This window comes from Harpia harpyja, chromosome 17 (assembly GCF_026419915.1).
Source record: "Harpia harpyja isolate bHarHar1 chromosome 17, bHarHar1 primary haplotype, whole genome shotgun sequence".
NCBI lineage: Eukaryota > Metazoa > Chordata > Aves > Accipitriformes > Accipitridae > Harpia > Harpia harpyja.
The window spans coordinates 30,198,162-30,213,164 of record NC_068956.1 but is presented as its reverse complement, the minus strand read 5'-3'; the positions used below and the strand labels follow the sequence as shown (position 1 = coordinate 30,213,164).

The following is a 15,003-nucleotide window of genomic DNA, read 5'->3' as shown; positions in this document are numbered from 1 at the left end:
AAAAATTAAGACAACAATAGTCCTTTACAGAGAAGCTCTGCTCTTTAACTGGCATTCAGCACACTGCTGTAGTACTGCTACCCCAGTCCCAATACCCACGGCTGGGCAAGGGAATGTATTTGACTGTGATACTGCCTCTGGAGGTATGGGGTTTGTGCTGGGGTTTGAGCTCAGTGCCAGCTTTGGGGTATGTTTGTTTTACTCTACACAATCAGCAGAATCTGGCCAAAAATCAGCTTTAAACCAGTTCAACCAGTTTCACATTATTTGATACAGCACATTTCATGAGAAAATACCTTCTACAGATTGGATAGGTGGGCATTTAGATTCATATTCTTATTCAATTATTATGACTTACTGCAGTGACATTAAAAAAAACTCAGACAAGCAGAGCATAAAGTGAAGGTAAACGATGGACTTCAGCTTTAACTGTGCATTTTCAGTGCTAGTTTCTCATGTAAGGAGTAAAAATGCCTCAGACAACTCACAAGGGATGTAGCATGAAATTGTAGCATGCAGTTTTCTGAAACAGGCACAAGAGCTAAACACACTGGAGCTAATTTCTGTCAACTTCATTCCATGTGGATTAGTGCCATTTTGCATAGCTGAAGCACCAACTCTATGCATGTATTTGGCAGTGCCATACATATCCAGTTTCATTGAGCTTTCAGTAATATGAAGTTGCTGCAGACACTGCAGCTTCTCATTAAGTTTATCAGATTTAAGTTACTCTGTGAGTCTGTTTTTCACTAATTAAAAGGCTCAAGCATTTTCAGCTGGATCTTTTTCTTCAGCCTAGTGAGTCTCTCAACAGTGTGCAAATTTACATACCACAAATACATCCAGGAGTTCAACTATCAGTCTGAATTTCCTTTTTTTTTTTAGCTCCCCCTAGGAAAAAAAAAACCAACCATTTTCCCTGCCTTCTGGTAGTATTGGTTCCTTTACTAATCATCAGGATTCACCACTGTCACATGCTTGCACTTGCTAAGATGAGTTTTTTTCCACCTACTTAATAGAATGTGGAGGCCACTTCTGAGGAAAGAGATTAAACTGAGACTATTTTGCAAAGAAAAACAAAATTCCACACTTTCTTCAAGGTTTTGCTAAAATGGTCTCATAACTTTTTCACTATCAAGAGGTCTCCACATGATCATATTAAGATCAAAATTCAAAACAAAACAGAAAGCAAATTGTTAATATGAAATACGGTAGTTTCTGTCAAAGCATCACACAGCTAACTCGGCAGCACCCAGTATACTACAGTGTCTTCTTGTTCTAAGTATGACAGAAATGCAAGGGCTCGCCCACTTTAGAGCAGATCATCTTGAGGCTAAATCCCTAAACATGAAGAACAAAAACCTTTTCTACCTTTAAAAAATATCGGTGCTGATAAACAGCTGACTTGTGTTCCATTTATTTCACTTTTTAATTACTCTTATGAAACGTGCCATTTAAAGCCAGAAAAGCATTACAGCCATACGTAGGTAGGTAACTGATGCTGACAATGAGACTCTTTCAGAGCTTAAAACCTCAACCAGTTCTTTCTGGTGAAACCTCTCATTTTGGTTTGAATACAGCGGACCTGTGCTCTTGCTTGTGAATTACAGTCCTAAGGGCTTTCTTTGCTTTTATTCTTAAATGGCCTTCCTTTCTCTTCATATTGAGCCCATTTCTGTTCTCTGTAGTTATAATCAGAAAGTTATCATGAGACAGCCATAATCCCTGAGCCATTCTCCAGTTGTCTAGACTGCAGTTTTCTCCCTTAGCCAGTAAGTAAAAAAGTTTGTTCAGTACCATATTCCATGCTTTCAGATCCTAGGTCACGATTTGGTATGCAGCATGGCACTCACCTTACTCCCACTGTCAGAAACTGAGCAGGCAAAGGGCCAAGAGATGGCAGAGCACTGACTTGCTCTTTTCCCCTCACTTACGCCCCTAGCCTGCTGCTGCCCTAACTTGCTTGGCATAAATGCTAGCCACATGTACAGGATAAACAAAATTCACACCAGAGCAGTTTGATGACTCCTCGTACTTGGCCTCCAGGCAATTGCCTGAGGTAACAGACTCCGGCTGTTACAACTCTGCCAAGTAGAAGCAGATGTGGCAGATAAGCTCTCCAATGAAAGAAAAATTCTTGGTATAGCATTGGAATATATTAAGTGAAATTTGCTTTAACTACACATTTGCCACTTGAAAGTGTTCAAATAGCATGGAGAGAAGTCTTACAAACGTTGGGTTCTCAAGGAGAAACTCAGTTTTAATGTTAATCAGTTTGCTCAGAGCAAACTTTCTTCAGCTTTAATTACTCCCATCACATGAAACCTTGAAACATCTCAAGACTGAGTTTTTGTTCACCTACCAGAAGAACAACTTGAAAATCATGAACAAGGTCACCATGTGGTGACACCTGTCATAAGAAAATGATGGTATTACTAAGAAAATATAGCACCCTGTGCTCCATTATCTTTACTTAGCTTTAAATTTCTCTAACCTATATCTCAGTTAAAAGAAAACATTTAAGGAAAATAAGTCAAGTGTTACAAACTCTTATCTAATACTTGTTCTCTGATGTAGCAAAGATTTGCAAAGACATTTTCAAAAGTCTCTAGAGCTGTCTCTTCTGTGCTTGTCCAACACAATGAACAGGAGCACATGCTTTAATATGCCGCTCCAGAAATGATGGATGGTGACAAAACTGTTCAACCTGTGACAGACAGGACAAATCCCTGCTCACTGATCTTAATACTGTTAATTGGCTGTGCTTCTTGTGAAGCAGTAACACAAGCTGAGTACACGAGCTGAAAATAAGCTAACTTGAAGCATTTTTTCTAAGTAGTATAGTATTAAATCAACTAATAAAATTAATTGCCAATTACTCATAGAGCTATATATCACATATTAAAAAAGGTATTAAAGTAACATAATCTAGCCACTTGTTACAACACACAGGAATATCTACATTTAGGAATATCCACATTAAGTACAGAGTTTGGATGGAAAAAAAAAAGGCCTGTTAATGTGTTTTGTTTATCCCTTAAACTGTTCTTTCGTTGTTCTTTAAAAACAAACAAAAAAAATCCTACAGTTTTTTTCCTCAAGCGAGTATATGCCAGTATTCTCAATTTGTTTTTATTCTTTCTTTTTGCATTCTCCACAATCCTACAAAACAATATTAGTCAGGAGAATTCACATCAGTCACCTGACAAAGACCTTTGACAAGCCATTGAGGATTCTGTTATGTTAAGCAGGTAGAATCAGACCTTGAACTCCATGCAACATGTACATCAGAGACAATGAGTCCATATGAATAGTTTTATAGCTGGAACCTTTAAAGAGGTAGGCAACCATAACTGCAAATCAAAATTTGAGAAGTTTCTCAAGATAAAAGGCTTATGAGAATTTATGTGTAAAGAGCCTGGACAGGGAATACAAAGGTAAAACTACAGAAAGCCCAGGTATCTTAGTAGACTTAGAGAATTTCACTTTCTTGCTAGAGTAGGTTGAGTGTTTTTTCATTAGATGCAATTACCATTCTATCGACACCTCTCAAAATCACCAGAAATAGTCCACAATATGGGAAAGTCATAACAAAAATCATATTCCAGGAGGTAACATGGACTTCCCTCAGTTAAATTCAATGTTCTTAAACTCTTTCAAAAACAACAAAAGCACAGATCTTATGAGTACTCACCACTATCTTCAACCATGAAATGAAAAATGTCACTGGTGGCATTGTCACCTCCTCGCAAAACATAGCATATCTTCATGCCATCAATATCAGCTGGAAAGAGCAAGGAAAAATAGATTTTATTTTAAATGCTGAAGGTAAGAAACTGTTTTTATAGAAAAACTTGACATGTATTAAATAGTTCAGCTTCAACAGAGAGAGGTCAAGGTTCTCTAGCAGAGCTCAGGAATTTCAGTATTAACAGCACTAAAGTTTTACATATACCATTCATTCTCCCTCCCTTTACTTCCCCCTCCTCAGTGTCCTCTTTCTTTTAAGATGTATTTACAAAAAGAACTGAAAGGAAATGTAAAAACATGGGCTCAACAGTCAGAACTACTACATATTTTTAGTGGGGCATTTTCTTAAACAGAGGTGTATCTTCACTAAGATATTGGTTCCGTCATTCTTCATCCTGAGAAGTACTGTAGTAGTCACAGAAAATCTGTGGCTGAAATGGGAGCAAAACCCAGGGTATTTTCTATGTTAAGTTCTACCCTTCATTCAAGAGGCAAGACAAATTAGCCCACACGATCCCCCCCGCCTCTGGAACTAGATTACTCCCGGCATGTGGTCCACCTCTAGGACAGGATATCTGTACACATTCTGCAGTAGAGAAATCTCAATCTCTTTAGTCCCCCACAAAAATGCCTTCTCCACCAGATCATCCTTCCTAACAGCATGTTTTCAAAGGATATGGCATATAATCTATATGAACTGAAATAAATAGTGCTCAAACACTTACAGTACAGTGATTTGACTGTTTTAAGAACACAAATACATGCAATTAAAGTAGAGAAGACTTCAGTAAGAGAAAATTCAATGCACAATTTTGAATCATCAATTGCAATAAAGAGACTATATAAAAGGTAAACAAATATTTATTAATATTGTGTTTTCTGGTTTCCTTGAGCAGTGATGAGAAACATGTAATACATAAAAAGTAATCTTTGTCAGTTTCTCTGAAAGACTTATTGGTAAAAATCCATGTCTGATACTTTTTTAAGAAAAAGTGTTAGAAATTAATAGTATTAAAGTGGAGCTCAAGTACCACCCAAGTTCTCCTCCCATGTTAGGGCATATGCATTAGTAAAAAAAAGCCGAAGGCACTTTTGTTAGAGCTCCTCAAAAACCTTAGTTCCAAAAGTAGCCAGACATCTTCTAGGGCAAACAAGTTAAGAGCATTATCAGCAAATATATGTCACTGAAGAATCTCTTCCATAAATATTTGAAACTCAGAGATCAAAAATTCATGGGGCTGTAAAGAGGACGCAAATACCTCTTCATGCCAGTGGAGCAAATAAAACTCTCATCTTGCAAACACTTACACAAGTACTCAGCTTTGCCCATGGGGGTGACCTTACCAAAATCCATGGTTCCAACACATATAAAGATAAGCACTCGAGCCAGCTTTTGCAGGACCAGGACCACCTCATCAAAAAAAAGTCGCTTGTCATCCGAACATCTTAATTTTGTCAAAAGAATTGCAAAGGAATGACCTGTTTTCTGCTCATTATGCTGGTTATATTAAAACTTGCCTAGTTGTAAGCACAATTCATTACTGTATAAGTACCGTGCCTGCTAAATGTTAATGTGATATTGGAATTCTCCAACATAATTTTGAAATCCATCCAACAATTTTCTATTAATAAAAAAAAATAATTATCTCCACTAGATCAGGGCACTGATTTCCCATTTAAAATTCTGCAAAACTGATGTGGTTATTAAAGGTTCCATGTATTTATATATATTCTTTAAGAAACAAATGCACTTCATTCGTCTCTCTGAAAACACTTGCCTGAAAAAGAAGATAAAAAGCATTATCGGGGTGAATGCTGAATAAAAGCATTGCTTGCAAAGTGCTGCGTATTTGGCTGGAGTAGCCAGGTAGATATCTTTGGCCTCAGGAGGCTACATGAAGTGCTGAGGCATCAACCAAGCTATACTATTGCCAAGGCAGATCCTTACTCTCCACTATTCCTTCCCCTTCATCCTGGCTCCTCAGCACACCTGCAGAGCTGTGGGATGTGACCTGGCCCTTACTCACAAATTCACCCATGTGGGACCGGGGACTCCCAAAACTGCGCTCAGCAGTCCGTCACACTTTGTACATTCAAAACATTAGCCAAACATGACGTACCTAATTGTTATATACCACTAAACTTCTTTAAATGTGAAAGACTTGGCAGTTCCTTAATAGACTTTCCCCACTTTTAAACAAATTATCTAATTTTAATGAATATCTACTATGAACAAATTGCAGCCCTGACTTGCAGAGACGAGTGCAGTACGATTATGCAGACTCAATATTCTTTGTATGTATTTTTGTCCTAGGACAGCACTAGACTAGAAATTACCATGTGGCAAGTGTTTTTCTTTAAGCTTTCTCTTCACTGACTATCACCAAATTGTAAATATAAAGCACAAAGAAATAAAAATGAACTAAAAGTGCTGCTTTCAGGTGTAACATGAAGTAACAGACAGTACCTGAATAAACTTATGAACCGCTTAATGTATTTTAAGAATGTTTTACTTTGTTACTGTCACTTGCCCATCTCTCTCATTCAGATTATTTTAACAATCAAACAGAAAAGAATAAAAAGCACCAACTATTTGCAGAATCTGGGGACCTTTTATTGAGAAGTTAATTCTTCCACACTCTAATACCCTCTTTGAGCAATCCCAATTAACTCTATGAGCCTCATGAGCAAAAGATTACCTACTGTACTTGTGGCAGAAGTATTTGCTGTATACTAAATAGAAAGCCCTACACTGATTGCTCTTGAACCAAATAGACAACAAATCTCCTGGACATGCTATGTTCTGCACAACTGCATTTTGACTGGAGGCTTTTAGCTCATCTTGCAAGCTAGGCTAATTTCCTTTCTAGCACTTGATAAAGTTTTGTGGCCAGCTATTGAAAAGCAATCTCAAGCGTAAGGCAGAAAGCTGTTTGCTAAACAATCGCTCTGCCCTCTCTTTCAGTTACAGGCACTCCGAAAAACCAAACTGCTCAAGCTGCTTGCACACAATGACTCTTGTTTCATCAATGTTACCTCACTCAAAGCGGTCAGGCTGCCTGTTCTTACAGTCACAGACCCAAATCCAAGGAATGGAGTGTGAGGTGGTAGAGTATTAGGACAGACTTCACGAACTATTGAGCAGCTTTCAAAACTCATCTGCATGTGACCCTGAACAGCCTCATCTGACTTCAAAGTTGGCCCAGTTTTGAGTAGGGATTGGACCAAATGACCTCCAGAGGTCCCTTCCAACATAAATTGAAAGACTGTAATGATGTTTTACAAGCCCCATCAGGACCCATGCCTGTTAATGAAACTGGCACTATTCAGCATTTTGTAAGAGGTTGCCCCACATGGCAGGATAGGACCCCTAAAAAGGGGGGAGATCAATACATAAAAGGAAAGTGTATAACAGCAGGTCCAATAGTCAATACAGGAGCGTCCCAAAGCCAAAACTATTACCCATGGCCGGTTGCAAACCCTGCACTTACATTAGGATCATTAAAAATAGGACAAAAGAGGGTCTTGTTTACTCCTGCCCTGAACATTAGATAATTATTCATCTCAGTACAGCATAAACATGAAATATGCATAAATTCACTACTCTGGATTTGACAGCATTTTGCACATTAATGGTAGTAGGCCAGAAGGTGAGGGACAACAGTGAACTACACACAGAGTTTTGAGTATGCGTAAGACCTCTGTGTCTCACATTACTTCTCAAAACTGTGGCCTTCTAGATTCAGCCAAGAATTTTTGTCTCCCTGCCATTCACAACCTCTCCCATACCCAAAGCGGCTACAGACAAGAGGGCATCTGAGGAAAAAGGAAAGGAAACGACAGTGCCCTTTCATCCACGACTTTCACTCCCAGGTTATTCTATGACTTCCAGCAAGTTCTCTTTCCCTGTCCTCAGCAGATGTATTATCCCTGTGTAAGCTTGCTGCTTTCTGCCTTTCATGCAGCCTTTCCAGACACCTCTTCTCCCTCAAGTGCTTGGCCCTGCATTCATAAGACATTTTTATGTGTTTGCTTCATAAAATACAAACCATTATAAAAAGCATTCAGGAAGCTGAGAAGAGAGTCACCACAGAAATAACACAGATGCTCAGGAGGTATTTGCTCATAGAGGCCAAAGGACAAAATTATTGAAGAAATGTGTATTTCTTAAAAACACTCTTCAACTCAACACAAATGAGAGTGCTTGTGCCAGTACTGTCAGGGAACCTGTGAAGCTATATCATTTTCTGGGTATCCTCACTAGCTTTAAAACCAATTTTTCCTAAGGGTTGCATGCTTCTCACCCAGCTCAGGCAGCCCCAGGATATTAAGAAAGCCTGCGTGAAGCCCAGTGAGCATGCCATGTGGTCAGACTGCCAATTGAAAGCCAACTAACAACTTCATTTGGGTCATCTAACAAATGTACGCCTGGCCACACGGCACAAAAGAGAATGGAATATGTACCTATCCTAAGTGCACCCCTCCTTGAAAAAATGGGACATCACTGTGATATGCAGTGGTCTGCTTTCAAGGAACACCCACTCAATAATTCTACATTCCCCAATGTAAAAAAAAAAAAAACAAACCAAAAAAACCCAAACCATTAAAAAAGTGATAATCTGTTTATTTGCTCGCTCCCATTCTCTTCCGTTTCTCACTCACTCTGACAACGATACTCTTAATACTACTCGCAGTTCACTACTGAAGCCTTACATTTAAGGAGCTGTGGCAGCTCCCAAAGCTTAGACATGGTTTGGTCCCTCCTCATCCTCTTTTTTGCACTAATACTGCAGAACTTAGGGCATCCCAGCCACTCAGAAGTACATCAGGCCTGTTTGCAAGATTTGGTATATCTGACAAGAGCATCACTACAGCCAAGACTGCAACACGGGACACATACCAGTATGGGCTCTGTGAAATGAAATATAGCCAACTACAATCTCTAGCCTTACCACCTACACAGCCCAGCCCATCTGGGCCCCTTTAACTTTGAGTGTCCATGCTGTTGTGCTGTCTGCTCGCTCCACAGCTGCAGGAGACTCCAAGAAAACTCATTTCATTGTTAATTAACCAGCTATTAACTCATTGCAAAGTAAAATGGAAAATTCTCTGGAGAATAGCTAATGCTCCCCTTCCAATTAAAGTTACTTCATAGCCTTGTGTTGAGGCTTTATTTCAGAACATATGGCACATGTGGTTTTCGTCCTATTTATACCACCTAGTATTTTAGTTCCATGTAAAAAGTAACTACCACTGACATAATTTTAAAACATTTACATTACCTTTTATTTTACCACAAACACTCTGTGGTTAAGATTTGTGTAATTACGGCAACAAATGCACTCATAGTATATTATTTCCCCATGTTTGGGAAATGATTTTGCTTTTACAGTTAAACGCGCTCAGACTGTATAGCAACTGATACTCTAGCCATGGTATGACAAATAGTTAATAACAGCTTGGCCACTCCCATAGCATCTTCTAAATAAAACTGTTTAAAGAAGGCATTCAGCCTCTAAGGATCTGGAACCACACGCAGCCCAATTCTGTTATCCAAATTTCTATCACTGGTAGAAAGTCCAAATCAGTTATTTGGACTGTAAGCTCTCCAAAGTGAAGATGCTCCTTTATTCAGTGTTTATCCAGTAGACCCCCTTTGCTGTTTAAAGCTGTCACAGATGCAATAAATAATAAACAGAACTGAAAAACAATAAAGCCATTATAACTATGCTCACTGTTGGAAAGTTTCGCCCACCAATTATTATAGAGATTGGCATGAAAAAGAATGTTTCCAATGATCTAAAGAAAGCACAGAGCATTGTAATACCTTGGCTGAACTGGCTGATGCTATGGTTGCCTTTCCCCAGGTGGATCAGGAAGCCATGGCGCGGACTCTCTGTGATTCTGATCTTAAGAGTAACCTGTAAACTGTCCCTGTCTTCCACTTTGAGCACCTTGTTGGTAATCAGAAACCCAATGTGACCTGTGGGCAGAATACGGAGAGTCTGAGCACCCTTATTTATTACAATTTGAGGTACACTGTTGTCCACAGCCATTACTCGAATCTTCATAGTCTGAGGTTTCCTTGTTTCAAACACAGTGTTGGGGAAGACATAGAAATCACTATGAGTGCCATCCGTAACAGTGAAAGAGAAGCTATCCTCAACTGATTCTGTGCCATCATGTTTGTAGCTGATTAGATTTTCATTGAGATCTTGTTTAGTGAAGGTGGTGACTGGTTTGGAGCTATTAAACATGATCTGACCATGAACTGGTATTTGAGTGATGATAAATTTTAGCAATGCATCAGGTGTATCTCTGTCTTCTGCAGTCAGTTCAAACGGGGTTATCAGTTTGTATTCATTTTCACTCACCACGAGGTTATGGATTGTGATAACAGGTTTCTTATTGTCCACATCACTGATAGAAATTCTGAAAGTACGAAATACAGGATTATAGCCATCAGTCACCTCAAACTCAAAGCTGTCCATCTTCACCTCATCTTCTGAAGTGTGAATGTAATAGACTTTATTGCCTGCTAACAGGAGTTGAGTAAAAGTGGAGATGGGTACCCCAGGCTGATCTGTGCATTCAAGATGACCACGAACAGGTGCTCTGGTAATAGTGAAAACTAAGTTCTCATCTGGACTATTCAGGTCACTGGTGCTAAGCAAATCAGTAGTAAGGGTTACCTTCCCTCCTTCCTTCAAAGAAACTCCTTTGCTGATCACATCTGGGAAGACAATGTCAGTGCTACCTATTGTCACATAGAAGTAGCGGTCAATGAGAGGATTTATTCCATCTGTCACATCAAACTTAATAAGATCACGAACTCCTTCTTGGCCAAAATGCATATATTGAATTAAGTTTCTATCCACTTCATCCTGGGTGAAGTTCATCCCCAGGGTGATATTCTCAACTCCAGCTGAAGGCTTTATTCTCTGCAAGAGGCCTTGTCCTGGCCCGTATCTTATAATGTATGTCAAGGTTTTGTCTTCAGAATCGAGGTCAGTAGCCTTCAATATTCTGTTATTAATAGTTCTAGTTTCCCCTATTTCAATCTCCAAACCATCATTGATAGCCATCCTGGGTGTCTCGTCATCTACAGGAATAACCATGATGAATACTGTTTTCCTAACGGTATGTTTACCATCTGTGAGTTTCACCTCAAAACTGTCCTCCTTTGTCTCAGAGTCATCATGTTCATAGAGTATGTTGGAGCTCTCTGTTATCTGATCCAAGGTGAAGCTCTCCACTAGGACAGTTCCATTGACCAGCTGGTTCACAACGTGGCCATGCCTGGGAAGCCGGGTGATTGTGAACATTAACTCATCAGCAGGGATGTCTGCATCAGCTGCGTTGAGGATAGGGGTATCAACAACCAGGCTCATGCCTTCCATCACAACAAACTCTCGCACAAAGATTTCAGGCTCTTCATCGTTGATTGGCATAATGACAATGGGGAAAAAGCGCCTTTGGGAAAAGTTAATGCCATCAGAACAGCGGAAAGCAAATCTGTCTTCAACAGGCTCTACACCCTTATGTATGCTTTGAACATAAAAAATATGCCCTTGACGGAGGTCTTTCAAGGTAAAAGCACTTATAGCTATACCTGCTCTGGATTTTTCAGATCCTGGGGCTGGAGAGATGTTCTCTACATACCCAGATGCGGGCTGCGCAAGAATGGTGCAGAGTATATCATCACTAGGAGTATCCACATCTTCAGCTCTGAGGTGAGCAGGAGTAATGACCCGTTTGTCGCCTTCCGTTAACATGAACTGGTCCCCCACAAAAATCTCTGGGGCTTGACTGTCAACAGGAAGAATGGTCACCAAGACTGAAACTCCTTGAACAACATTGCCCCTGATGCTCCACTCCTCAGACAGGTCAGACAAGGTAAGGTTGAAGGTATCTTCTTTGGGCAGAAGGCCTATTTCACCACCAGTGTGAGCATATACCACAGCACCATCCAGCAGATCCTTCTGGGAAAATCTCTCTGCAGGCACCCCTTGGACCAGGATGTTCCCATGCTGAGGAGGATCCTCTACAATGAAGGTCAACATTAAGTCATCTGTATCCTCATCTGTGCCCTGAATGACATTAGCAGTGATTTCAGCAGCACCATTCTCCAGCACATCCAGGTAGGAACCAAGAGTGCCTGGTGGCAACCGTAATGTAGGAACCTCATCATCAACTGGGTGCACGTTCACTTTCAGTGTGATGGGCACAAAATGAATCCCATCACTCACATCAAGCCTGCAGGTATCACTGTTGGTCTCAGCTCCACTGTGCACATACACCACCCTCCCTTGTCTGATATCCTCCAGGCCAAAGACACCTCCTGGAATCAAACTGTACCCAGAAAGCTGCAACTGGCCATACCGAGGAGCCTGGGTCAGGATAAATCTGAGATGGGCAAGTTCAGTGTCCGTGTCACTGGCATCCAGCTCAGTTGGACTAAGAACATGACTGCCTCCCTCAGGCAAAGTGAAGCCAGTATTAGTGATTTCAGGAGGCTGGTTATCCACAGGCTGCAGGTAGATGGTGAAAGTCCCTTCAGCTGCATTGCCAGCTGCATCTTGTACTTGATACTGAAACTGAATCAAATGAGGAGCCACCCCCAGTTCTTCCTGTGGGGGTCGGTACGAGATCTTGTGATGATTGATCTGGGCCTGGGTGAAGTGGGTAACTTCCACAGAGTGATCCTCAGTCAGCACGAGGGATCCAAGGCGGGCTCCATATACATCTGGAGGGTGGTTAGTGTCAGTGTCAGTGGGGGGCTGGGTTATTGTGTAGCGGAGTTCACGGTCCCCTGAATCCTGATCTGTGTAACACAAGTGCTTTCTCCGCAGTGGGGTCACCTGCTGCTCTGCAACTATTAAGTGCAGGCTGCTGCTACTATGCAGCTCTGGGGCTAATCTGTCTACAGGATGTACCCGGATCACAAAAGCCTGTGGTCTGGAGCGGTTGGGTGGGTCATTGTCATCCTGGACTCTAAAGACAAACTGGTCCAACACAACCCCAGGGCCAGGGCTGTGAGGCCCAAAGTGGTGGTAATAGAGACGCCCTTCCACAATGTCCTGCTGCAGCCACTCTCTCACTGGCTTTTCATAGATTAGGGAGCTCCCTGCTAAACTTGGCACCCTCCTCCAAGAAAAACCCTCATCATCTTCCTCCTCTTCCCAGCCAGGAGGTGGTTGTGCTTGACGGAGGAGGAGCTGCCCAGCTGTGGGGCCAGACTCCACTGTGAAAAGCAGGATGGCATCCTGCGAGTCAATGTCAGTGGCGCTAAGAGCTCGGGTGGTGATGGGCACTGTTTCACCCTCAGCCATGGCCAGCCCCGTGTTAGCATTGAGTAGGGGTGGCTGGTCATCAGTGGGCACCAGGGTAATGGGGAAAAGGAACTCAACACGGTGGCGAGAGCCACCATCTTCTAGCCGCAGCACCAGGTTGTCACTGAGCGGAGACTCACTGCCGTCATGCTGGTAAATGACCCGGCCTGCTGCCAGCTCAGCCACGGTGAAGTGTTTACGAGGGGCGGCAGCTGCTGGGGCATCCTCCAGGAGAGTGAGGTGGCCATGCCTCAGCCCTGCCACCACGCTCACCCGCACCTGCTCAAGGTCATCCTCATCACTGATCACCAGGTTGGGGCTGGGACCAGGGCCTGAGAGAGGCCGCGACTGCCCCTCATAAAGCACGAGGCCAGTGTTGCGGGTCACCACAGGTGCCAGGGTGTTCATGGGCTTCACCACAATCACGAAGGCAAAGGGCTCTGAGGCAGCACCCTCTGGGTCCAACACCTCCAGCTCGAGCTCGAAAAGCCGCTCCCGATCCGAGTCCTCCACGGGCGGCTGGTAGGCGATGCGCAGCTCCCTCACATCCCGCTGGCTAAAGGAAGAGATAGGCAAGCTCCGGTCGTCTGTGCTGACCATGTGGCCCTGGCCGGGGCCAAAGGGAGAGGTGATGTTGAAGAGCAGCAGGTCTGGTGGCGACTCAGCATCCTCAGCTGCCAGCATGTCAGGCGTGAGGGCGGTGAGGACGAACTGGTCCACCTCCATCATAAGCATGGCCAAGAAGCTGGGTTTGGGGGCAACATTCTCAGTCCCAGCCCGGATCCGCACCAGCACCTGGAAGTACTCACGCTTCAGCAGCGCCCCGCTGCCCACCGCCTCCCACAGCTCTGCCACCAGCGGCACCAGGTCGCGGTTGGGGGAGCTGCTGGCCGCCGTGTGCTGGTAGCGCAGCCCCAGGCGCAAGAACTCCTCGCAGTCCCACATCGAGGCGGGCACCGGGCCGCCCCCCGCCGCCTCCTCCTCGCCCGCGGCCGCCGGTGGGGAGTTGAGGATCTCTCCGTAGCGGGGCAGCCCGGCCAGCGGCGGCAGCAGGCCCACCCGGCAGCGCTGCCGGCCCGGCTCGAAGGCGAACTCCAGGCTGCGGGCGTCCAGCGGGTTGCTGGTGCCCCGCAGGCGCTCCACGGTGAGGGGCAGGTTGCGGGTGACGATCTCCAGCTGGGTGAAGAGCACCTCCACCTCCAGCACCAGGGGCAGCACCAGGGAGCGGCTCGGCGAGTCGTAGCGCAGCTGCAGCCGGACGCGGTCCCGCGCGGGGCTGCGGCCGCCCAGGTGGGAGTACTGCACCTCGCGGGCCCCGAAGTCGCAGGGGAAGCGCCGGGGGCTCAGGCGGCCCGGGCGCTGCCACGACGGCTCCTCGTCCAGCACGGTGAGGTGGCACCGGTCCCCCGGCTGCACCTGCAGCACCAGGTCCCGCGCGGGGTCCAGCCAGGCGGAGCGGCCCAGGGGCACCCGCAGCCCGCGGTTGGCCACCACGACGGCGGCCGCCTCGGGCGCCCACGGCGAGGAGACGGCCGCGCTGTCTGGCGGCGGCTCCGGCGCCCCCACCCAGGCGCAGCCGGCCAGCAGCAGCAAGCCGGCCAGCAGCCGCCGCGGCGCGGCGGGGAGAGCCTGCATCGTGCTTGCCGGCGGAGCGAAGCGCTGGAAGCCCCTGGCAGCCGGGGAGGGGGGGGGGGGGGGGGCTCTGCGCGGCGCAGGGGCCGAGTCGCCGCCCGCCCGCACCCACTCGACCCTCGCACACGCTGCGCTCTGAGGAGAGCGCGCCCCGCTCCGGAGGGGAGCCCCGCGAGCTGCGAAGCCCCGCCCCGCACCTCCGAGCGGCCAATAGGCGCCCGCGGGGGGGGCGAGGCCGTCTGGCGCGATTGGACAGAGCGGTTTGCCAATCTTACAAGCTACGGGGCGG

The 15,003-nt window shown here is 44.8% G+C and overlaps 1 protein-coding gene across 1 annotated transcript in view; it reads right to left on the bottom strand.

Annotated features, from left to right (window-relative positions):
* FREM2 (FRAS1 related extracellular matrix 2) overlaps positions 1–14,722 on the bottom strand; it is a 142,808-nt gene extending 128,086 nt beyond the window's left edge. The window contains exons 1-2 of the mRNA XM_052812840.1: positions 9,578–14,722; positions 3,695–3,784 (exon numbers count right to left, since the gene is read on the bottom strand). Coding sequence (XP_052668800.1) covers positions 3,695–3,784; positions 9,578–14,717 — 5,230 coding nt within the window. The 5' untranslated portion in view covers positions 14,718–14,722. The remainder of the gene's footprint in view (positions 1–3,694; positions 3,785–9,577) is intronic.
* Between the last annotated feature and the right edge of the window lie 281 nt (positions 14,723–15,003).